The sequence below is a fragment of the Oreochromis niloticus genome, linkage group LG9, assembly GCF_001858045.2.
Source record: "Oreochromis niloticus isolate F11D_XX linkage group LG9, O_niloticus_UMD_NMBU, whole genome shotgun sequence".
Classification (NCBI taxonomy): domain Eukaryota; kingdom Metazoa; phylum Chordata; class Actinopteri; order Cichliformes; family Cichlidae; genus Oreochromis; species Oreochromis niloticus.
This window is the reverse complement of record NC_031974.2, coordinates 17,193,727-17,218,468: the sequence shown is the minus strand read 5'-3', so window position 1 is coordinate 17,218,468 and position 24,742 is coordinate 17,193,727. Positions and strand designations below refer to the sequence as shown.

Below are 24,742 nucleotides of genomic sequence, written 5' to 3'. Positions count from 1 at the left end.
TTTTTTTAAACAAAGCTGAGGCAGACACTTTAATCATGTTTTATTTGATTTTAATTGGCACATATGTAAGGGTGCTTCTTTACAGGTAGTCTGTTGGTAGGTAGTCTGTAAGGTTTTTCATTTTAAAGTTCAGTGTTTTTGCAAATAGTGAATGAAAAACAAGCAATCTCATTTTAAGGCCAGAAATGCTTATCGGGGCAGTAATAGTTTACTGCAGCGTAATGAAGCTGTGGCCATGTTTTTAGAGCTTTGCCTGTGCCTTCTTTAGTTGATCTCTGAGTTCCAAATTGGCTATAGAGGAGAGGTGCACCTCATCTGGTCCATCAGCGATGCGCAGAGTCCGCACATATGAGTACCTGAAGACAAATGTAATATTGGCATCATGGAAGGCATTTATCAAATACCCATTTATGTTTTGGGACGGGTCCAAACTTACATCTGTGCTAGTGGGACGTCTCCAGACACACCTGCACCACCATATACCTGTATGGCTATGTCCACCACCTTGCAGGCCATTCTTCCTGCTGCGACCTTGATCATAGCAATCTAGCAGGCAGTGATAAAGATGAATGTTAGAGTTCAAAAGACCACAGCGCTTTCCCAATTCCATCCCACAGTGATTTCAAGCTGGGATTGCATACGCTATATTGCCAAAAGTATTCACTGATCTATCGAAATCATTGAATTCAGGTGTTTGAATCCCTTCCATAGCCATAGGTGTATAAAATCATGCACCTAGTCATGCAGACTGCTTCTACAAACATTTATGAAAGAATGGGTCGCTCTCAGGAGCTCAACGAATTCTAGTGTGGTACTGTAATAGGATGCCAGCTGTGCAACAAGTCAATTTGTGAAATTCCGAGCTATTAACTATTCCATAGTCAACTGTTAGTGGTATTATAATGAAGTGGAAGCGACTGGGAATGACAACAACTCAGCCACAAAGTGGTAGGCCATGTAAAAAAAAACAGGCAGGGTCAGCAGAGGCTTTGTGTAAAGTTAATCACTACCGGCCTCCAAATTACCGACCAGCTGGATTCAGGCCTTAGATCACCAAGCACAATGCAAAGTGTCGGATGCAGTGGTGTAAAACACTGCCAGTGCAAGAGCAGTGGCGAGGTTGGTGTTTGGAGTTATTGAGTGATGACTGGAGTATCTGGAATCTGATGGATGAGTCTGGATTTGGCGGTTGCCAGGAGAACAGTACTTGTCCGACTGGATTGTGACAAGTTTGGAGGAGGGGGGATTAGGGCGCCTTAGTTCCAGTGAAAGGAACTCAATGCTTTAGCATACCAAGACATTTTGGACAATTTCCAGCTCCCAACATTGTGTGAGTTTTGGGATGTCCCCTTCCTGTTCATGATTGCGCACCAGTGCACAAAGCTACATCATAAAGACATGGATTAGGGAGTTTGGTGCAAAAGAACTTTACTGGAATTCACAAATGGACTTCTGGAAGAGTGGTCAAAAATTCCCATAAACACCTCTATTATGGGATGTCACTCAAGTTCATATGTGTAAAGGGAAGTGATTGAATACTTTTGACAATATAGTGTATGTTATGATAAAACTGACTTGCAAAAAAAATAAAAATATCCATAATGCAACAGAGAAGCCATTGGTTTTAGAAATACAATGTTATTGTCCATCCCAAGTTAGATATCAGCACATTTATATGTGTTTATTTAGTTTGTTTTGGGGGGGGGGTTTAATTTGAGGGTCAAAAATAGTCTTACCTCCTTACGAGCTGCCCGACTGCCTAGTGTATCCAGTGCATGAGCAGCATTGAGAGTCAGCAGGCGAGTCTGCTCTATCATGAGACGGCACTCTGCTATCCAATGAGCAATAACTTCCTGGACAACAGATAACACAGAGATCCATCAAGCTGCATCTAAAAAGCTGTCCACTAGGTGTCAACAGTAGGACATATCTCAGCACATACTGCCACAGCCCCAAGATTTAAATCTGGCGTATCTCTTGGGTTCTCTCTTTGCAATACTGTACATGTCATTCATATATCTTGTATTTAGGCAGAATAAACATTTCCAATGCTGGCAAATCCAGAAATGAATTTAACCTAGCTGTAAATGGCACAAAATTTGCTATTATAAACCCCATTTCCTGATATTTTTCTACTCCTGTATGCTGCCACCCCAAAACTGGCAGAAAGCCATCAAAGCTCTGAGAACCTCTCCTTCAGATACAGCTTCACTCACATGCTGGTACAGTTTTTTTCCAAAGGTGTGTCTGGTGGCAGCCCGCTGGCAGAGTAACTCCAATGCCAACTCTGCTAGTCCGACAGCTCTCATACAGTGGTGCAGCCTGCCTGGCCCCAGGCGACCCTGGGCAATCTCAAATCCCCTGCCCTCCCCTTGAAACCACAACAGTGTAACACAGAAAGAGTGAGATAACAGAGGCGGCCGTAATTATCTTATTCACAAAATGTCAAGGCAACACCGCTTTATTGTTCAAACATATTCTGTTTCTTGGGAATATTTACAAAACAATACAGGCTTTTACCTAGAATAATGTTGGAGGCGGGTACGCGCACATTTTCAAAATGAACTTCAAAGTGGCCACCATGGATCGCATCTGAGAACAGATACAACAGATACAAGGATTAAATCGTGTCAGGAAAGCTCAGATGTCATCTCTGCACGCCCATACTGTGGGAAAAATAAACAAGGACAGATGACTATCGGTAACCTACCATCCTGTCCGAACACGGTGAGCGGTCTGATGAGCTTTACACCTGCTGTGTCCATAGGTACGAGGATCATACTGTGCTGGCTGTGCCTAAGAGACAAGTTTACAGCCGAAGCATGTGATGGAATTATACTTTGAGCATAGTCGCCATTTTCACAGGTTTTTCACGCAGCTATAAATATGATACTGATGGGAATCTGCTGTCCATTCATTGCAAGCAAGGGTGTGTGCCTTTTACTGCTGACATACCAAGGAGAACAGTTATTATATTTTGGGTGTGGTTGTTAGGAATTTATTTTAATTAATATCCTAAATTATGCCGATTAAACTTCAAGAAAAATTTAACAAACACAAGCATCAACATTAGACTGACTCCCCCCCCCATGTGTTATACAAACATCAGGGCACAAAGCTAGACCGGTGCTAAGGGGCATGCTGGGAAGTAGGCCGTGTCTCTAAGCAAAGTCCATTTCAGTTATATTGGCAGCAGAAACAGAGGAAGTCTAGTGGGACAAATGGCTTCTTAAAAAAAGTTCAAAGGAACACACAAAACAATCTTACATAAAACCAAAACGAGAAATGAAAAATACTAATAAAAATCCTCTTATTGTGGTGAAAAACATGACATCAGAAAACTCAAAAGCAGAAACAAATCTTTGAGTGTTTGTTCCCACAAAGAAATGTGGACGTATTTTTCACATAACGGTTCTGCTGACCTGATTTTTACATCCCAAGAGCCGCTCCTGCACATGACAATGGCCACTTTGCACTGGGGATTGCCGGCACCTGGCGGGACAAGGCAAAAATCCTGTGGGTCATTTACATTCAGGTTACGTTGCTTTCTGGTGGTATAAAACAATGGGGCTGGTAACTTTTCAGACTGCCTCTGTCCTTAACCATTCCATGACCCCTATCGTGGCCGGAAACTGCGAATTTTGCTGTCACGGATGTGGCAACCATGTGGCTGCTTAATAATGTTAATGACGACAACGGGTTTCCTGAGTTAGTCTTTTTTTTTCCTCTCCTGAAATACAGTAACTTTATTACTTCAATGAGCAGATAATACCAGTTGGAGATTAAAAAAAAAAAACACATCATCGAGATCCTCTAAACAAGATATTACAAAAGTGGTCACAGCGGCAATGTGTAATGTGCCCTATCTGCGAGAATGAGCAATGAATCCTTTGGAATTTCCCTGGTTGAGAATCCACTTTGAGACAAACCCTAAGGGCACAAACAGGGTGACCAACTGATGGTGTCGCCTTCCTGCTTAGGTCCCCTCTGGACAGGACATATGGACACCAGACAGCAGCAGACATCTTTAGTTTAAGAGCTCTCACAACACGAAAACCACGCGTGAGAGCATGTGAATTCTTAAACTTGATTTGACAGGGGTTGAGGTTTTGCATTTACTCTCTGGCTACAGAACTGCAAACAAACAGTAACTGATTATCCTCAGACTGTAGCAAACACGAAATTTACAGCAGACACCACCCATAAAACACATTTAGGAAAGCCCGTTTGGCCCAGAGGCAGGTGAGGTTTTCCTGTGAACCCTTACATAACGGTCCATGATCCAAAGCATGCCCATGCATGTCCTATCATCCCTGGTATGAATTTAAACCTTCCCAACCCAGTAATTAGATTTCCTGACAGGATGATATGCAGTTGTTTTTTTCAGGAAAAAATATATCAAGTCAATATGCAATTTTAACATAGCTAAAGGCTCTTTTTCCCCTCTAATGAAAACTAATGTTCCTTTTCTTTGTCTGGCTGGAATTTTTATGGATACATTTCATTATTTATTTCTGGCCCAAATCCAATTGTCTTGTATATTTTTGTTTGATATATTTATATACAAGAAGTGAAAGAGTGTGGGAGAGCCAAAAAAAATAGCCGAGCGTTTCTGAGGAAGCAAAAATAAGGAAATAGTAGAAAAAAAGCAAAAAACATTACTCTAGTTTCACTTTTATATTTCAAATTACCAAAGCTGCTGCTACTAGGAGTGAGGCCGGTAAAGTATGTACAAAGAAAAGAAAAGGACAACCACCAACAGGCACTCCCTGTGTGTAAGAGGCTCAAGAGAGCATAAGTTCATAATTTACCAGCGAATGAAAAACAGCCTGTCTTTATATGGTGCATTGTTTTCATATTCTGTGCTGTGCAGACGACTCAAGGAATTTGTATTCGTCTTAGACATCCCTCCTTGAACCTGATCCACACTCAAACGCACACGCGCGTGCGCACACGCACTCACACTGACAAATGCAACGTCTGTGTTACGTGGTGAAGGGACACGCTCCTACAGTGTCAGAAGTGAAGGGAGTGGGGCTGGCTGAAGCAGAGATTAGTCACTGCAGTGCCAGAGTGAATGCAACATTTTTCCTCAGAATACACAACAATAAACGGATCACTGTTAACTCTACGGTTCTTGGACAGGAACACAAACACGGTAAGAGGATTTTTGACTTTTCTTTCATACCCGTGAATTTTTAAGGAGATATACTCCTTAAAAATATGTCTTGAGATTTTTGTTTGTTTCTAATATTACATTTTTACATCTTTAAACTACAACCTTAAATATATGTAGCTACATTTCACATATACTTATTATACATAGAAATATGTGGGATGTTGTGCATTGTTGTTTTACTTAGTGAACGGTTAACTTTAGTCTTTGACTCACAGTCAAAGTCCTGCTTGGTATATATTTTATGACTAAGCTTCTTTATATTACCTCAATAACACTGTTGTGTTAGGTTTGTGTTGCTCTGCTTTTCTCCTGAGCGCATAGCTCTTTGTAATCAAACTGTTCTCTTACTCTTCTACCTAAATACAGTTAGTATATCATTATTACTATAAGCATTGTTGGACTATATCAAGTTTTGCGTCATAGATTTTGCTTAACTAAAGATTATAAAATGCACAAATTCATAGAAGGTGTACACAATAATGCCACTCCCATTCCCGCATGCAGAAAAATGACTGAAAAATATTCATATATTTTCGATCGAGTTCTCTTTATACAACAATAAAATCACCTGCATTTGCGATATCATTACTCATGTATGTTACCAAAACAATTCTGACAACTTTACTCAACTACCAAAGTTTTTACCTAAATACATTTTCTATGTATTTGTAGATGTATATCCTAGTGTCATATCTGCTATTGTATGTGTATATTATAAGCTGCTCTATTTATTTATAATATTATGTATATCTATTATATGCCCATTTACATCATCTTGCATTACGTTATTTGCACTAATGCCACTACTGTGTTTTTAAAAGATCTTCCCTGGAGTGTCCTTTTATCGTTTTACATTTTCTTAATTCTTTTTATTCTACATGTATGTGCAGTACACATATAATTGATAATAAAATCATTTAAATCTTTTTAAATTAATTTGACTAGTGAAGCCCAAACAGCCAAATAGCTGCTGTGAAAACAAACAAAAAAAGAAAATCAGGAAAAAAACCCAAACACCTGACACATGAAGCCCATCTGTTGCCAACAGTCAATATTTGACATTTTTTCTGAACATTCCAGTGAACATCTGCTTCAGTAACTGCTACTTCCAATTCAGGAGAGAGACACTTGTTATATGGTTCGTTAAGGGACTGCTGTCATCTTTGTAACAAGTGTGAGTTGCCAAAAATGCTCTTGACGTGCAAAATATTCAATGCATCACCTCTTGGTCCTCAGCCAGAAGTTACATCATCCGCCACGTAATGTGTTTTGCTGTTGGGAGTTCGCACTTTCCTAAATTCTTCTTCCTCAGGAAATGAATAAAAACCTGAATGAAAAGGGATTTATGGTTTCTAATATCCAGGGGAACAATGCAAGATCTGTCCTTGAAGCTCAGTTAATTTTTTCAAGGGATTATTGGGTCAAACAGGAAAAAAAAAAGTATCTGTTTGAGACAGTAACCGTATCCACGCAGGCACAGTATTCCACTTGCTAATCCTTAAGTGAGATCCCTACTGGCAGGGAACAGCTTGGTTAACACAACAATGAATCTGAATGAAAGAGTCACATCAATAGGACATCCTGTTGGACCAGCAAATTCCACATATCGTAAAAACCAACATCCTGGATTTTAATCTGGCAGAAAAAGATCCCACACTCGCATGACATCCTCAGGTCTTTCTCCGCATACTTCCTCCTGACTAAACTTTAAAAAAAGACCAGAAAATGGATTGGTGTTAACCCCCCCACCCCCACACACAGAAAAAGTCCTGTGAATTGCATAATAGACATCATTAGTTTGCAGAACATCTTTTTTCCCTGTAATTAAAGGATTAGCAAATCAAAAGCTACCATTTTCTGGAGTGTGTAGATCACTCAGCACCCACTGGAATACAAAGTAATTCAATTCAAAAACGTCACTAGAAGATGTGTAACTCTATTGTCTCTCTTTTTTCTCCTACTGGAGTTGTTTACTGAGTTTATTCAAGCCCACAAACTCATTTCTGACAGGCTGAGCTAAAGCAATTAGGGAAACCATGCAGGAAAGATTCCTGTGATGTAGAACACACAAAGAACTCGCCTTTCCTGTTCCTGGTCCTGGTACAAAAAAAAAAGGGGGGGGGGGGGGGGGGGGGTGCTGGCAGTTTTACAAATACTCTTCGCTCTTGTTCTGTTAAATGATGCCACACATGTTAATGATGGACAAGAACTGAATTGTTAGTACTCACAGTAAACTGTACCACAGCATTACCAAATAAAAAAGTGCAGTTTTTAAAGAAATCTTTCTCTTTTTTTTTCTCTTGTATTTTTTTCCCCACAGAATAAGTATGGCCGACTTTGACTATCAGCACGACGATGATTCAAATGAAACTTACGACTACAATTATGAACACACCATCTGTGACAAGGAAACAGTCCGTTCCTTTGCCGGCGTCTTCCTTCCGGTCATCTATGCCCTGGCTCTGATAGTTGGCCTGGCGGGAAACGCCTTGGTAGTGGTGGTTTACACGTCACGGCTGAAACTGCGAACCCTGACAGATGTGTGCATCCTCAACCTTGCCATTTCAGACCTGCTGCTTCTCTTCACCCTGCCTTTCTGGGCGGCTGATGCTGTCCACGGGTGGATGCTGGGTACGGCAGCCTGCAAGCTCACATCCTTCCTCTACAGCACCAACTTCAGCTGCGGCATGCTGATGCTTGCGTGCATCAGCGTGGATCGCTACCGCGCTGTAACCAAAAATCCAACGGGCAGAGCTGGCACCGGATCCCAAGTCAGGAGACAGTGGTCCCTGGTGTGCCTCATGCTGTGGACTACAGCCAGCATTCTCGGCCTTCCTGAACTTATCTTCTCCACAGTGAAGCACACCCATTACAGGATTAGCTGCACAGCCATCTACCCGCATAGCATGGCCCGACCTGCAAAGGCTTCCCTGGAGCTGCTTGAGGTGATCCTGAGATTTGTGATACCTTTCCTGGTCATGGTGGTGTGCTACTGCCGAGTGGGACTGGCGCTGAGTAAGGCCGTCGCGGTGCGACGAGAGAAAAAGTGGCGAGCCCTGCGTGTCCTCCTGGCTGTGGTGGCCGTATTCCTGCTCACCCAGCTGCCCTACACGGTAGTCAAGCTTTGCCGAGCGATGGACATCATTTACATGCTCGTGACCGACTGTGATGTCAGCAAGGGCTTGGATCACGCTATGCAGGTGACAGAAAGCCTGGCTCTCACCCACGCCTGCATTAACCCGCTGTTGTACGCCTTCATGGGGTCGTCCTTCAGGAGTCACGTTCTAAAGACTGCCAAGCACCTTGGACAGCGACTTGGGAGGCACCAGAGACACGTCAACGAGGAACCCGTGGAGATTGCGCTCCAAGCGTGTAATCAAACCCAATCCCAGTCGGATTCAGAAGAACAAGACACCAGCACCTTTACTATTTAAGACTCAAAACATGCGTCTATTTTTTGTAAACTCTCATACAAAATTGCACGTACACAGTATAAATATATTTACGTTCCCTTCCTAATATGCAAGACAGATGCCCATAAGCATAAATGTTAATTCTCTGTTTAATAATTGTGTATGTACAGTGAATTTATATGCACTAACCAGCAAAGTATTTTGTATAAATTATGTATTTTGTTAAATAAAAGAAAGTTTTCAATAGCATGCATCTGTCGCAACTGAGTGCAGCTGATGCGCTCGTTCTCGAGTTCTTTGCAACAAATCTAATACAGCTTCATCGTCTACGCCACCTTAAACGAGCTCATCTGCGTCTCATTTCATTACATCCCGTGGTTTTGGGTTGGGATGATGGATGACTTGACTGCACAGTGGGTGGGTGACCCATCGAGTGGAAAAACATTTGGCAAGCAAAGACAGGACAGCAACCGGCAGGAAGCACCCCACCATGCTATCAAAGCTGAATATTGTGCGGAGAAGTTTAAAGAGCGACTGCTGTTTTCATCTAATCTCCTTTTTATCCTTTCAATAACACAAGTTTTATAGCTTGCAGTAAAACCCAATCCACAGTTTTTTCCAGATTACGCTTCAAACTTAGAATCCAGGCTCAGCCCTTTGCTGAGGAAGGGCGAGAAACCAAGAGGTCAAAGTTTACTCAAGCCTTTTTACACAACAACAAAGAAGACTCAAAATCTGTTGATCGCAATTACCACAAGTACCTCCTGAACATCAAAGACAAACATGAATTCATTGTTTACCATTCTTTCCCTCTTGTTAGTCATTCTTTTCCAGAGCAATGCCTTAGATCCCCAAACTAAGTGTGTCTAGCACATGTTTAGGCCACAAGTTGAATAATTTCTAAACAGAGAAACGACTGGATAAGCAACCGTATTAAAGGTGCATATCATAAGACAACATAAGCCAAAGTAAGCCCCAAATCCTAGATGATTCCGCTTACCTGAACAATGCCTTTGAAAGTTATGGCGAAAATACGGTTGGATAGGTGTTTTCGTCTTTTTATTTCCTGAACAGTAACCCAGCCTGGCCAGATGGTGTTGGAGTTGAACTCAGGACCTGCTTGCTGTAAGACAACAGTGCTCCCTTTTTTTGGACTTACTCATATTTTGGCCTGACAGAAGCCAAAATGTTTATGTCTTCTATAATTCCACTGACAATCTCACAGCTACTGCTAATAATGAAAAGCATGTATATCAGCTCCGCTTGTGTGAGTGTGTATGCAAATACAAACGCCTATGGCTTGAAGATAAAACACTAAACGTCTGGGAATCATTGTAGTGCATTAACATGCCTATGGGACCAGCTTAAATAGCTTCCACACCGCAAAGCTGCACTGGAAACGTCTAGCAACAAACTGCCTTTTGCGCCACACAGCTTTAGAAAAAAAGGGAAAGCAAAAGAGGAAAGCGGTATCATCTTATAGTGCGTGTGGATTATGGACAGCATTTTTTATTTTTAATTTAAGAGACATTAAATTATTTTCAGTAGGTTTTAGTTATGATGGGTAATTCTAAGAGAAAGCAGCAGTCAAGAGATCGCAACTAGGAATGCTCGATTATGACGCAATACAGCATGAAAAAGTCTGTAGTTTCTGTTATTGGAAACAATGTTGCACAAATAAAGGCAGAGCTCCATCTCTTTAAGGATTCCCAAGAACCTTGGAAAGCATATTGTGGAAAACACCCATAGCACACCAATGAGGAACTGGCAGTTCATATTTCTTTTGTGATTGGAAAAAATGAGTTTTACCATAGAAACGCCTTCCATAAAAATAAAATACGTGAATACAATAACCACTGGTTTCACTTCTACTTTTGTTCGAAGTAAAGTTGGATTGAATATCTGGAAATCTTGTCTCACTGCAAAAACAAAAAAGAAAAAGAAAAGAACAAAAAAAAGAAAAGACTGATTTCCACTCAAGTATCATACGTTTTGCAACAAAAGCAACAATGGGTCACACAAAGTATGAAAGAGCCCACAATCACACCCACATTCTTTTCCGACCGAGAGATATATTCATGGAAGGAAAGGAAATTCTCATAACCCCAGAAGATTTGTTTCTCCTGATGGAATTTTCACTTCCAGTCAAAAGAAAAACATTCGAAAACGCCAACATAACCACCGATGAATGATAAAGTGCACTAGATAAAAATGATGAGCTGCAGAAATTCTGCTCAATTTATTTTTTAAAAACCGCAGCATTTCAAGCTTTCAGTTGCGAAAAGAAATTCCAATTAATAAAAACAACAAGCCACAGCTTTCATTTCAGTTGGAAATAAAGCCCTCGGAGTACACAGACTCTGGAGGCGTCATTCGGGTCTAAGGAGGTTAAGCGGAAAACAAAACCACTACTCTGAGTTTTTGACATTTAACTATCACGATCAAAGACAGTCCAAATGACCAAGAAGAACAGTGATTCACACATGAGTCACAGATTTCTGTTAACCTCCAGAGCATTAACACACAGCACCGAGCGCCTACACACGTGCCTGCGAGCATGAATGCAGTGTTAGTAAGATTTACCCAACAGTTGTAAATGTTTGCAACAGCACGTTTATTTTACGATTTCGTGTCTCTTTCATTATGACTCGTATATAATGATTCAGTTGGAAGTAAGCTGATGTCAGCTGATTTAGTGGATCTAAGATCTTACAGTGCTGTGAAAAAGTATTTGCAGCTTCTGGATTTAATTTTTTTTTTTTTGCATATTTGTCACACTTGCATCTTTTAGATCATCAATCCATTTTTAATATTAGGCAAATATAAACCCAGTAAATTTAATTTATTAAGGTTAAAACATTTTTTTTAAAATTCAAACCTACCTAACCCAGTGTGGAAAGGTAACTGCCCCCACTAAACCTAATAACTGGTTTGGACACTCTTGGCAGCAAGAACTGCAATCGAGCTTTTGTTATAACTGGCTCTGAGTCTTTTATATCACTGTGGAGGAATTTTGGCCCACTCTTCTTTGCAGAGCTGTTTTAATTCAGCCACACTGGAGGTTTTTCGAGCATAAACGGCCTGTTTAAGTTTATAGCAAAACATCTCAATCTGATTTAAGTCAATACTCCAAAACCTTCATTTTGGTTTTTGTTTTTTTAAGCCTTTCAACGGTTCGTTTCACTGTGTTTCCAATACTTGAGCTTCACATTCTTGTTCTGGATTTTCTGCTAGAGAGCAGATTCATTCTTCCATCAGTTAAGGCAAGTTGTCGAGATCACCACACTACTATCACCATGCTGCTGATATTCTTTTTATGAAATGCTGTATTAGTTTTATGCCAGATGTACTCAAACCTTCCAAAAAGTTCAACTTTTGTCTCATCAGTCAACAGAATATTTTCCCAAAAGTCTTAAGAATCATCAAGATGGCCTTTTTTGTTAAATGTGAGATAAGCCTTTGTGTGTTTTTGGTCACCAGTGGATTTCTCCTTGAACTCTCCCACACATGTCATTTTTGTCCCGTCTCTTTGTTACTGTTGAATCATGAATTCTGACCATAACTGAGGGAAATGACATCTGCAGTTTTTTAGATGACGTTCTAGGTTCATTTGTGACTTCCTGGAAGAGTCATTGATGTGCTCTTGGTAGGCTGGCCACTTCTGGGAAGGTTCCACACTATTCCAAGTTTTTTCCATTTGTGTATAATGGCTCCCAGTGTGGTTCACTGGAGTCCCAAAGCCTTAGAAATGGCTTTGTAACACTTTCCAGACTGATAGACGTTGATGACTTTGTTTCTCAGCTGAGTTTCTTTAGAGTAGGGGTGATGTACGTCACATTTGTTTGATGATCTAAAAAACACAAGTCTGACAAATATGGAAAAAATGGAGAAATAGGCAAATATTTTTTCGGGGCACTGCAACTGTTTACAGCAGTGCTTTTATTTTAGGATTTTAAGGCCATTTTGTTGTCTCTTCAACTTGAGTCATCTGTAATGACTCATCATTTAGAAATAAAATGCCAGTTGATCCATGATTCTATACTGGTTCAACCTGTTGGAAAACTGAAGCCAAGGTTCTCAGAAAGGCATGAAGCCAAGATTTTTCTGGCTTTTAAAATTATTTATGTTATATAATCCTTCCTGCAAGAGTCTGTTGCCCTTTTTTGTTGTCCATATGTTCGCACTTTGGTTTGATATGCATCTCTGCGCTGCTTTGCTACAGTAACATCTTGATTGCATAAACTCATCTCTTACTGAGAAAGGCTCTTTAAGAAATTTATGATCAACAGCACTTTCAGGTTCACCCTTTTAAAAACATTCTTTGGTTTACGGGGACTTGCTCTAAAATATTTTAAAGCAGAGATTGTGATAAAACAACTGCTTGGTGTTTACAGACTTTAGCCAATGAAATCACACGAGCCACAGCACTAATTTCTTCTCTGTAGCTGTTGCACTCAGGCCTGCTGTTTATGTCAAATCACACCTGCAACATTTCATTAATCTTGCAAACTTGGGACATTTTCCAGCTGACATCAGCATACTACAAAATTCCTGTGGGTTACTCCCTGCAACATTAAGAATCTCCAAGGCCACAATTTACCATGGTGACGGGAACAAACAAAGCTATAAGATAACAGCAAAACCAGTTACTTCCGGCATCCTAAACTCAGTACACATGGGCTGGAGCACACCCATCTTCAAACTTGGCCCCCATTCAAGTTTCGTACATAGATGCATCGTTGACAAAACAGTAAAAACACCCCAAACTGCTTTTGTGGCAGTTCTGCCAAAGCTGATGTCTCCAGGAGACAAATGAACAAACAAATACCAGCTAAAAAAAGAAACACTTACCGCTGCTCCACCATTTTTTCCCGTTTATAATGTAGTCGTCTTTATCCCTGTGAAGACTGCACTCCATGTTGGTTGCATCACTGGAGGCCACATCAGGTTCTGAGGAGGGGACCACAGCATATCTACTTTACAGGAAGTACCACGAGAATAGTCACTGATAACATATCACAGTACTCAATGAAACTCAACTCAGACTCATGTCTTTACACGTCTGGTAACCCAAATTTTCTTAAGCTTCCCTTCACGGCCAAAGGGTTCAAATATACAGCAGACGTTACCAGAAGTTTGAATTATTTATCAGTGCACGACAAAGGGTTCTCCTCCTCATCCAGTGTAATCGAGTACTGTGCAAAAGTGCTAAGCAATCCCTAATTTCTTTAGATTTTGCTAGGAAAATGGTTGCAGTGATGTATTTAAAAATGTGCAAACATACATGGAAATAAAACATATTTTGACAATTTTGACAGGTTTGAAAAATCAATATTTGATTAGTAGTCTTCCGGAATAGTTCTCCAGGCGTCTTGAAGGACATTCAAAGCTCTTCTTTGGATGTTGTTGCCATTTGTTTCCGTCTCTGTCAAGACGATCCCACGTTGCTTCAATAATGTTGAGGTCTGCGGTCTGGGGAGGCCAATGCATGATTGATAGCGTCCCACTGTGTGCTTTTCTATCCCGATATACTTTTGCTGCAGTGGCAGTGTGTTTGGGATCATTGTCATGATAAAAAGTGAAGCAGCTGCCAATCAGATGCTCTCCAGATGGTATTTCATGGTGGATCAGGATCTGATGGCAAAACCCATGTTAACCCGTGTTCAAATAAAGACATGAGAACAAATTATGTGTTTTTGCAACAGGCTGCCTGCAATAGTGTTTCTTTGCCAAGTTGTCTCTTATGAGTAGACACAGCACTGGTTCAACCCTTGAACTGGGTGCCTTTTAGCACTGAAATGACTCATAGGTCAGTGTCAAGTGGCTTAACAAACAAACAGGAAGGAAAAAAACATTCCTCTGAAAATGGTCAGGTATAAGAACTGCAATGAAAATGAAGACAACTTTAAAAGACCTCCAGAAAACCTTGAGAACTCATCAAAACCACTTTAAATAAATGACAAGAATGTCTGGCTCCTTCAGCACTTCAGACTGAAGTGCTCAATACTGGAGCTCACTCAATACTGGAATCTGACTACAAAAAACGTATCCAAAACACCATTAATGTCTATGTGTTTATAAGAAAAACACAAGGATGTTCAAAACCACCGTAATCACCTCTGGCAGCAGCATGTCGCCGTTTCCAGGCAGCATTAAAAGCAAAAGAGAACAAAACAGGGAGAAATTACTCATCGGGATCTCGTGTTTGTTATTGGCGTGTGAAGGGCCTTTCACGCAGTCAGTAGCAGCCATGCCTTCTATAACTTAGCCTAATCAAGACCACAATCGGCACTTGGCGGAAAACAATGTGACTGAAGACCACAACATATATTTTGAGAAGTGAACATTAGAAATACTTTGGAAAAGGGAAGAAATTTTATGAATTCATAACAGAAAGTGTTCCAAACTACACCAAGAAAGCTATGCTTATAGATACGACAGATTCCAAAAACTTTGTTTTCAATCACCAACACAGATTTTGGTATGTTTTTCTCTAAGCATTTTTTTGTGACCTGTTCTTGGCATTACCTGTCATACAGAAGCAGGAGCGAATCTCTCCTCTGAGTAAAGGTTCCAGCCATTTCTTCTTCTGCTCCTCACTGCCAAACATGTGAAGCACTTCCATATTTCCTGTGTCTGTGGAAAAAAATATTTATATATAGTCATAATTTTCCAGTAATTACTAGCTGAATTTGGGAACCTTTATGCTCTCGTGGAAGACTGATTTGATTTTTCTAAGAAATAAATACCTTAAAAAGCTGAATCTGGAGATTTTTGTGTGGTTTGGAAGATATATTTTTAAAACCCCAAAATGGAGTGTTATGACTAAAACAAGGCTGAAATGTTGACATCTGGAGAGTCTTTTTCCTGACTAGAGAGAATACTACTCAAAAAAAAAAAAAAAAAAAAGGAGAGAAAATGCAGTCTAGCTTCTATATACAAAGAGCAAGCCCATCCTAGTAGAGCAAAGTAAGGAATTAAATTGATCTGTAATATTATCAAAGGTCTTTGATGTAGATATTTTACCAGGAGCCTGGCAGTTAAAGACTTCAGGGGCAAACACACAGCGACCGGTTTCTTCAGCAATATAGGCATAATCCAGCTGGGTGAGTCCACTGACTGCAGGCAGGAACAGGTTCCACAGCCCGGCTTCCCTGGCTTTAATCTGCACACAGACACACACTATTATACAGAGTGAAAATGTAAGCCACGGCTTCTTTCCCTGTCTATGCTGATGATAAGCAGAGCTCCAAAACTTGGAACAGATCCACGCAGACACAAATAACAGTAATTTTGTTCAAACGCTAAATACTAATGATGGGTTGCAGTGCTTGGCTGTCTCAGGTGTGCTGTTTACACAAGAGTCAAATAAACTTGGGTGGTGAACTTTCTGGACTAATACTTGATCTTAGACAGCTCTCTATCACATGTGGTTGTATTTTTTGTTTTTGGGTTTTTTTCCCCTTATGTCCTGTCATTTTTTATGTAGGATTTGTGTAAAAAAGAGACTCAGTTACTAAGTTTAAAAAACAAAAACAAAAGAAATCAACCCCACATACCTTCAGATCCTCTATAATTTGAGGGGTGTGCCATCTCTGTGGAGACTCGGCGTGTTTGGTGTAATACTGTGCAACCTCCTAAGGAACAACAATATTTTTCCACAAAGTGAATTGTCAAGTGAGTTCATGTTGATGCTACAAGCATTACAGGCACTCAATGGTAACATCAACTCAACAATATATTCATGTAGAGATAGTCTCATGCAAGAGCTTGTGGTTCTTCATCTGTTTCACTTTACGTGAGAATGCTACAAAGCCCTGCCATGTGATATGCCAGTATGCAGCATATTTTATGTAACCAGGAGACACATTGTTCTTTGACTCTATTTTATTAGCCTTCAGTGAAGAAACGAACTGCTATGTACACAAGTTAAAATTTCATCAATGCAAACACAACCCCTCTGTTCTTGGCAGCTCTTGGAACTGACCTTCTGAGCAGGAAGCACATATTGTCTCATGAAATCTTTGACCTGCTGGAGAACAGCCTGACCTTTAGCTGTCTGGAGAAACAATCTGTCTTTTGTTGGACCTGTGAGGGGCCTGGCATGAAACACATTTCAAATGTTAAAATTCTAACAGGGAATATCAGAAGCAACAGCTGGGTGCCAAATTCCAACTGCAGCTGTCTTACATATGATCAACAGGTGGGATCTATCAGTTTTTTTGACCTTCAGTGACAAAGAATTTTGAAAATATTCCTGCTATAGCAGAGTGTTTATGCTAAACGTATTTCTGAATGTGTCAAAGGATATCAGTGCATTGCTGCACAATGAATTCATTCATTACTGAAAACTACCTTTGCCCAAGCTGCAAGGCAACCTTAGCCAAGGGCTCCACACACTGGCCAAACTGAGCTGCATTCGGTGCACTGGCATTACCCAGGAGGTGACGAGCGTAGATCCCCTACGAAAAAACAAATAATAATTTCTTAATTTTAATGAAAGATTAAGTGACTACATTATGTGCTTGTCTATTACTTTTAATTAAATATAAAGAAATGAGGTGTGGTGCTGTGGGTTGCACAATACTGTATGCCAGTAAAAAAAAAAAAAAAAAAAAAAATCAGCCTACTGTTGAAATTTGGTACAAACCTGGGCAATTCCTGCCATTTTAAAGACAGACAGGGCCAAGTAGAAATTCAGTTGTGGCAATGCAGGGGGGATCCCCCGGCACCTGCAGTAAATGGAGATCAGGTCTCCCACAGTTGGGATACCTGCTCAATGAGGAATAAGATCACAGGGACAAGACTGTGAGCAGACATAAACAAATAAAGAACAGAGACAAAATCATAATCAAATACAAATTTCTGAAAACAATAAATCTGTTTTTCCACTGTCTATAAATGTTAATCACTCTCAGAGTTATCAACATTTTTTGGCATTACCCTCTATTCCTTTTAAACTGCCCATCGTGCTGATAACGCTGAGACTTGCAGGCCAGTAATGTGGCATAAGGAAGTAGGCCAGATCTGCCAGGGGCTGTCCAGTGGTAGAAAGCTCCCAGTCCAACACAGCTATCACACGCGCCTTATCACATAAAACAGACTTTGTGAAGTATTCACAGACAAATGTAGCAAAGGTCTAAAAACAAAGATCAGAGAAAGTGTACCTCTGTTGGATGGAATATTAAGTTATCCAGTCGATAATCTCCGTGGACAAGGGTCACCTCATTGTCACTGGCTGGTAGATTCTTCATCAACCAATCAGACAGTTCATTCATGGCTGGAATGTCTCTGTGGGCCGCTGCAGTGTACTGCTTGGTCCAGGTGGAAACCTTTACAGATAAAAAGACATTCTTTAATTTCACAAATCTTGATTGAGTTCCAGATCAAATAAACAGTCAAATGACTTCGATTTAATGAATGTTGTGTTAACTGACTTGTCTCCTGCAATAACCTGGCCCTCTTCCATATGCTTCAAGGTTCAGTGATGGCAGATCCAGTGAGTGTAGCTTTGCCAGGACTTCCACCGCAGCCACATACAGAGCTGTTCTCTCTGCTGGACTCACTCCAGGTAGACGAAGATCCCTGAATATGCGCCCCTAATAAACAGAATTGCATGATTGCCGTCAAACAAAAATAATATTTTCATCTCTAATGAGAGCACAAGCTCGCACTAAAATACACTGGCAAGAAAAGGAAAGGCAATTTAAACCTTTTACCGATGAGACTTAGAGCCAAGTCAAGCAAAACAACTACAACAATATTAGATTCAGGGACTTGTGACCCGTAAGTGCAAAAAAAAAAAAAGTACCTTCACATGTTGCATTAAGTAGAACTCTGTTCCAATGACTTTAATATCAGCGCAGTGCAGAAGGGGCTGTGGCACAGGGAAACCAACAGAGAAGAGGGCCTTCTGCACTCGATACTCCCTATCCACCTGCGAACGAAGCAGAAAAATCCCCTCCTATGAGATAACTTCACCCTGTAAAGCAACATTTAGTATTAAACATAAGTAATACGTATGAAGCTTTCATTAGATATAAATGTATTCATTCAGGTTATTTAAAAAAAATAGCTTAATTTTTATAACTAATAACTATATCCAAACTCAACATAGCCAACTTGGTTATATCCTAACCACATAATAAAAAAAAATAATTCCATAATTGTTTCCAGGAAATCTGCTACATTGTCGTCTAATGACTGCTCAGATTTGTGGCCAGGAACATTTTTGTAAAACTTTTGAGCTTATTTTTATCATTAAGCGCTCCCTGACTCACATATTCCCATTTCTGGTCAAATATGTAAATGCTGCAGTCAAACCATGTAAAAAAAACAATTCTCACTAAAAAAAGATCAAGGCTGAAAAATAAACTTGTGACTTGTTAACTGATGCACAACACCACTGTGCTATGTAAAGATGCATTTGTCAACTATTTCAGTGGTCAAAACAAGGTTATTATACAACCATAAAACTAAACTATAAAGGATGAAGACTTTATTAGGTACACATTGCGAATACTGATTGGACGACCTTATGCCTGCAGAACTGCCTTAATTCTTTGTGGCACAGAGTCATTAAGGTGCTGGAAACATTCTTCAGAGATTTTTTTATCAATACTGACATGATATCACACAGTTGCTGCAGATTTGTCAGCTGCACGTCTATGATTGAATTTCTGGTTCCACCACATCCCAATCGTGCTTTATTGTATTGTATGTGACTGTGGTGCGCCGGTTTGATTTTCTGCTACTGTAAACTATCTAATTCAAGGTTCGATGTGTTGTGCATTCAGAGATGCTCTTCTGGATATCTTGGTTGGAACAAGTGGTTATTTGAGTTGCCTATGCCTTCCTATCAGCTCAGAGCAGTCAGTCTATTCTACTCTGACCTCTGATGTCAACACAGCACTTCAGAGCAGATAAATCCTGCTCACTGGATATCTTCTCTTTTTCTGACCATTCTCTGTAAACCTTAGGTATGCATATGCAGGAAAATCCCAGTAGATCAGCAGTTTCTAAAATACTCAGACCAACCTGTCTGGCAAAAACAACCATACCACCTTAAAAGTCACTTAAATCACCTCTTTCCCATTGTCTCGCTTGGAATGAACTTCAGCAGGTCATCTTAACCTACCCACAATCCTAATGTAAATAAATATCCCGCAGCTTTATTTATTCATTTATTTGCTGTTTACCACTTGAGGTTGTGGTTGATGCCAAAAATAGTCAGAATGAATTAAAGAATGAATTAAAAACACATCTGGCTGGGCAGGCTCCAGCCCCCCTGAACTGGATAAGTGCTGAGTGAGTGATTCACCATTTAACCCAAACTAAACTAAAACACAGACAGCATGAGGAAGCATTGCAGCTTGTTTATTCAGACTGGGAAGTAAAACATATATAAAAGTTATAGGAGAACACATAAAAACAAACTAAACCTATCCATTTAAAATAGTAAAAATTTAAATGAGGAAACTAACTCAGGATATTGACAATATTTTAGTTATTTTTTAACCAAAACTATAATAACTGGGGGGGGGGAGCCTTACCTTGTGAGCTCCTGGCAACAGCTCACCTGGGGGTTGCTTCCTGAGAACATAACTGTTTGACGGCGTCTGGATTAGGAAAGTTGGGTTTGACTGACCAGCACTGAAAAGATAAGAGAGCGTCCTTAGCATGTTATCAGCAGACGAAACATTTGCACAAGATTAACTTTGATACTAAAAAATGAAGCCAGACCTGGCTACCTTACCTGTACTGTCTGACAGTCAGGGTGCCATTGTTTGACAAAAGTGTCTTGGCAGTCAGATATCTCTGAAGCCTGCCAACATTGAATTTATGCTGCTGCCGTACAGGAGTTGTCGGTTCCTCCATTTCGCAGTTATAACCCTGGATTAATCATTGCCAGATGTATCGTTGCGCTAGCTACGTTTAGCATTATTGATATGATGGTCGGACCGTTTATCGATAGGCACAACGAGGTAACGCCCCTTAAAAGTTAATTTATTGTCACAAATTCATAAAATTATAAAACCTTTAAAAACTAATGACTGGAAGATTTTCAATACTAAAATAAAATAATAAAATAAAGGTTTAAACAATCCACTGGTGATGCGGGAACACTGTAGAGTGTTTGTGCTCGTTTTCTGCACGAACACTGTTAACGGGAACACACATCCTGACAGCTGGTTTGAGCAGCGAAGACGTGTACTTTCTGTGCTGATTCCTGTGGGTTTTATAAATTTACGTTTTTGTTTACAACATTATTATTTCTTTTACATAGTTTAGCCTTCGACTGTTTTCCTGATGGCGACAGTGGAGGAGCTGAAGTTGAGGGTGAGAGAGTTGGAGAATGAGCTGATAAAGTGTAAGCAGAAGCAGTGTGCCGCAGAAGATGCTCACAGTCAGGCACTAAATAGACCGAAAATTGACAAAATGAGCGCCGAAGTTGTGGATTCCAACCCGTACAGGTAAGTTTGTTTTTTAAATGTATTCATTATATGCCTTTTAGTTGATTTTTGTGTAGACGGTTCACTATGTTGAGAGCCGACGCCTTCCTGTGAGTCATACACCACAAGCTAATCTCAGCTGTGTTTTTATTTTAGTCGCCTCATGGCTTTAAAGAGAATGGGCATCGTAGATGATTACGAGGTATGTTCAAATTTTTTATTTTAATACTGCACAGTTTCCGGTTGCTCTCCCTTCCAAGTGTTCATATTTCATAATAAGCAATAAAGACAAACTGCTGATACAACATTAAATTACCTTTTATCTAGCGATATATGTATATAGAAACCCAAACCCGATATTCATAATAGCATGATTACATACAGATGTTTACATACACTTATTATGACCACGAATGTCGTGGTGATTTGGGGCTTTTAATGATTTCTTTGATCTGTTGTTTTTCTGGGGTGGAATGATTGTAAGATACATCTTTAATCATTTACAAAACAAAAATTGGGTTCATAAGATTGAATTCATGTTGGATTTTGTCTAATCCACACAGGTTCAAAACATACATTAAGTAAATAAAAAAGTACTACTAGTACTAATACTTGTTTAAATGTCTCTATGCTAGTTGAACCTCAACAAGTTTTTGCCATAACTCTCACTGGATATTTGGCCACTCTTCTTGGTTTGATTGGTAGAGTTAATATAAATTTGTTGGTTTCGTGGCACAGACCCAGCCTTTAGGGATAGTCCACTAATTTTAAATAGAGAGAAAAGAGTTTATTTTGAGCATGTAAATGTAACTAAAACGTTTTGAGCAGGGTTGACGTCGAAGCTTTGGGAATGGCCGTTCCAGCAGCCTATGTTAGTTCCTTTATCCATTCCAAAATCAGTTTTGATGTGTGTTTGGGATCATTGTCCTGCTGGAACACCCAATTTTGTCAAGGTTCAACCATCTAGGTGTTGATTTGGGGTGAAGCTGAAAAGCCCAAATGTAATGACATTCATCCCCACGATGAGTGTATGTAAATTTCTGATCACAACTGTAGCTATCAAAGCAAAGTTAGAGGCTTTTGTGTTGAGAAATGTGAGTAACTATTGTTTATAAACTTGTTGATAGAGAATTCGGACATTCACAGTAGCTGTGGTTGGAGTTGGGGGAGTTGGCAGTGTAACAGCTGAAATGCTCACTAGATGTGGCATTGGTAAGGTAATAGAAGCTTTCATTATCTTTCACTTTTACTTGATTTAAATTTAAATCCATGTCCATCTGTGCTGATTTTACCTTTACCATGGTTTGTTCTCATTTTGTGGCATCCCAGTTGCTCCTTTTTGACTATGATAAAGTAGAGCTGGCCAATATGAACAGGCTGTTCTTCCAGCCTCACCAAGCAGGCCTCAGCAAAGTGGAAGCAGCAGAACACACACTCAGGTACACTGTTGTCAACAGATATCCACTTTTCCACTAAAGCCATTCACTTTCTTTCAAATTTATGTAACTTCCCTTTTCCCCAAACAGAAACATCAATCCAGACGTGTCATTTGAAACCCATAACTACAACATTACTACGATGGAAAATTTTACACATTTCATGGATCGTATCAGGTTAGCACTCATATTGTATATTTTATGTAGTTTTCTTCCTCTGTCCCTTTTTTTGCACCAGCAAATAACTCTGTGTGTTTTCAGTCATGGAGGGCTGGAAGAAGGGAAACCAGTGGATTTGGTCCTGAGCTGTGTGGACAACTTTGAGGCCAGAATGGCCATCAATACAGTGAGTGTGTATACATGTCAATGTCACACAAAAAAAGAGATTTAAAAAAAATACATGTCACTCTTACAAGTTGAATTCATTTTGGTGTTTGTTTCAGGCCTGCAATGAACTAGGTCAGATCTGGATGGAGTCTGGTGTCAGTGAGAATGCTGTGTCAGGACACATCCAGCTCATCATTCCTGGGGAGACGGCCTGCTTCGCTGTATGCTCATGCTTAAATAACAACAACATATCTTTGCAATACGATGATGTCCAGCTCTTACTGAAAAATGTAGTTGCATTCTAAAACCGTATAACACACTCTCTCTTAGTGTGCTCCTCCACTTGTGGTGGCAGCCAACATTGATGAGAAGACTCTAAAACGGGAGGGGGTGTGTGCTGCCAGTTTACCAACAACCATGGGTGTTGTGGCAGGTCTCCTTGTGCAAAATGTCCTCAAGTAGGTTTATTTTCATTTTTTTCTGGGCAGGTTCAAATCTAAAAGTGTAAAGTGAAGTTCAATAGAATTTATTAAATGTTTTGTCTTCCAGATATCTTCTAAAGTTTGGTACTGTCAGTTATTATCTTGGCTACAATGCCATGCAGGACTTCTTCCCTGCCATGGCAATGAAAGCTAACCCCCAGTGTAATGACCGTCACTGCAGGAGACAACAGGAGGAGTACAAGGTGTGCATGCTCACTGTTTGCTCATGTAACAGGATTACAAGACTGATTAAATTCTCAATTCTCAGTGCTTTTATATAGTGTTAGAAAAGCTAACCTTACTCATTGGTTTTCTGTTCAGAGGAAAGAAGCAGAGCGGCCCAAAGTGGAGGTCGTACAGGAAGAGGAGGAGGTTGTACATGAAGACAATGAATGGGGTGAGCAAAAGAAACTTGTACAGTGTCCTAACTGTAACATAGTTTGTGTGGATTAATGTGCGTTAACATACAAAAATGTGCTGCGCAGGTATTGAACTGGTATCAGAGGTGACTGAAGAAGAGTTAAAGGCTGCTTCAGGTACTGTGCCCGACCTCCCAGAAGGCATCACAGTGGCTTATACCATTCCAACTGAGGTTAGTACTCTTTAAGATACCACAGCTTTGAAACACCTAACTAGGAGCCCTGTATGGGTTAAGCTCAAGAATTAAAAAAATATACTGACATTTATATCAAATACTTTTTTTTGGCTCAAGTAATAATGGTGACGTCAAATATTTACAGCACTAAGTGACTTTTAGCGACTCTTCAGTTTTACTTTCATTCCATACTACTTTTAAATGAAAGTACTGTGAAGTACTGTTGGGCTCGAAGAAAATTTCTAAAAAAGCGGCATTTTGTTGTAACGTTTTAGTGTTTGTCTTGACTATGACGCCAATTCAACTCAATTCTGATTCAACATTCTCTGGATTGTTTTCTCGTCTTTGAACTAGGAAAAAGCAGATGGCGAGACGGTGGAGGAGACTGAACAGAGCCTTGAAGAATTAATGGCTCAGATGAAAAAACTGTAGGAAACAATCTGAAGGTGCTTTTCTGCTGTTAATATGAGACTAACCTTTTCTTGCCTGTTCATTCCAACATCATTGCGAAAATGCCAGTTGCTGTATGATACAAGCAGTTAAAGAATGAGTTCATCTAACCGCTGGAGATGTGGAATGCATGATAAATGCTGCTTATGGTATTTCACACACAGGAAATAAAAACACACACACAAAAAAACATCAGATATGTAATTTGCTGACATGGTAAAGTGTTTAGCACTTGAAATGGGAACATTTTCTAATTACATATCAATAAACCTGAAGATATCAGTTAGTGTTCTGCTTACCGAATGTGTGTCCCAACTTTTCAACATCCACAAAAAAAAGAAGAAATGTTTCCTGCAACATCACAGAACAATGTTCAAGTTGTCTCAATAAAGTATTTATTAGATGGAC

The 24,742-nt window shown here is 39.9% G+C and overlaps 3 protein-coding genes across 5 annotated transcripts; 2 read left to right on the top strand and 1 right to left on the bottom strand.

Moving 5' to 3' along the window:
- Window positions 1–33: 33 nt before the first annotated feature.
- Window positions 34–20,601, bottom strand: acad11 (acyl-CoA dehydrogenase family, member 11). The gene is made up of 20 exons (XM_013276978.3): window positions 20,348–20,601; window positions 20,145–20,244; window positions 18,404–18,529; window positions 18,030–18,191; window positions 17,760–17,924; window positions 17,536–17,677; window positions 17,243–17,364; window positions 16,948–17,054; window positions 16,580–16,691; window positions 16,152–16,229; window positions 15,619–15,757; window positions 15,121–15,228; window positions 13,444–13,542; window positions 3,423–3,492; window positions 2,711–2,796; window positions 2,521–2,592; window positions 2,217–2,371; window positions 1,737–1,853; window positions 437–546; window positions 34–356 (listed from the first exon to the last, which is right to left on the bottom strand). The coding sequence occupies exons 1-20, from the start codon at window positions 20,467–20,469 to the stop codon at window positions 242–244; spliced, it is 2,307 nt and encodes a 768-aa protein (XP_013132432.1). The 5' UTR covers window positions 20,470–20,601; the 3' UTR covers window positions 34–241.
- On the top strand, window positions 3,713–9,480 carry ackr4b (atypical chemokine receptor 4b). The gene is made up of 2 exons (XM_003439216.5): window positions 3,713–5,158; window positions 7,500–9,480. The coding sequence occupies exon 2, from the start codon at window positions 7,507–7,509 to the stop codon at window positions 8,611–8,613; it is 1,107 nt and encodes a 368-aa protein (XP_003439264.1). The 5' UTR covers window positions 3,713–5,158; window positions 7,500–7,506; the 3' UTR covers window positions 8,614–9,480.
- On the top strand, window positions 20,126–24,741 carry uba5 (ubiquitin-like modifier activating enzyme 5). 3 transcript variants are annotated; one of them, XM_003439217.4, is made up of 13 exons: window positions 20,126–20,252; window positions 20,875–21,065; window positions 21,201–21,246; window positions 22,172–22,261; window positions 22,374–22,483; window positions 22,571–22,657; window positions 22,742–22,826; window positions 22,924–23,028; window positions 23,138–23,265; window positions 23,357–23,492; window positions 23,611–23,686; window positions 23,775–23,881; window positions 24,239–24,609. In XM_003439217.4, exons 2-13 carry the CDS (start codon window positions 20,902–20,904, stop codon window positions 24,314–24,316), a joined length of 1,212 nt encoding a protein of 403 aa, XP_003439265.1. In that variant the 5' UTR covers window positions 20,126–20,252; window positions 20,875–20,901; the 3' UTR covers window positions 24,317–24,609. The 3 variants fall into 3 exon arrangements, with proteins under 3 accessions (XP_003439265.1, XP_019218647.1, XP_025766337.1); XM_019363102.2 differs by lacking the exon at window positions 20,126–20,252 and having other exon boundaries at window positions 20,743–21,065; window positions 24,239–24,741; XM_025910552.1 differs by lacking the exons at window positions 20,126–20,252; window positions 20,875–21,065 and having other exon boundaries at window positions 21,199–21,246; window positions 22,172–22,256; window positions 24,239–24,741.
- Window position 24,742: the final 1 nt, after the last annotated feature.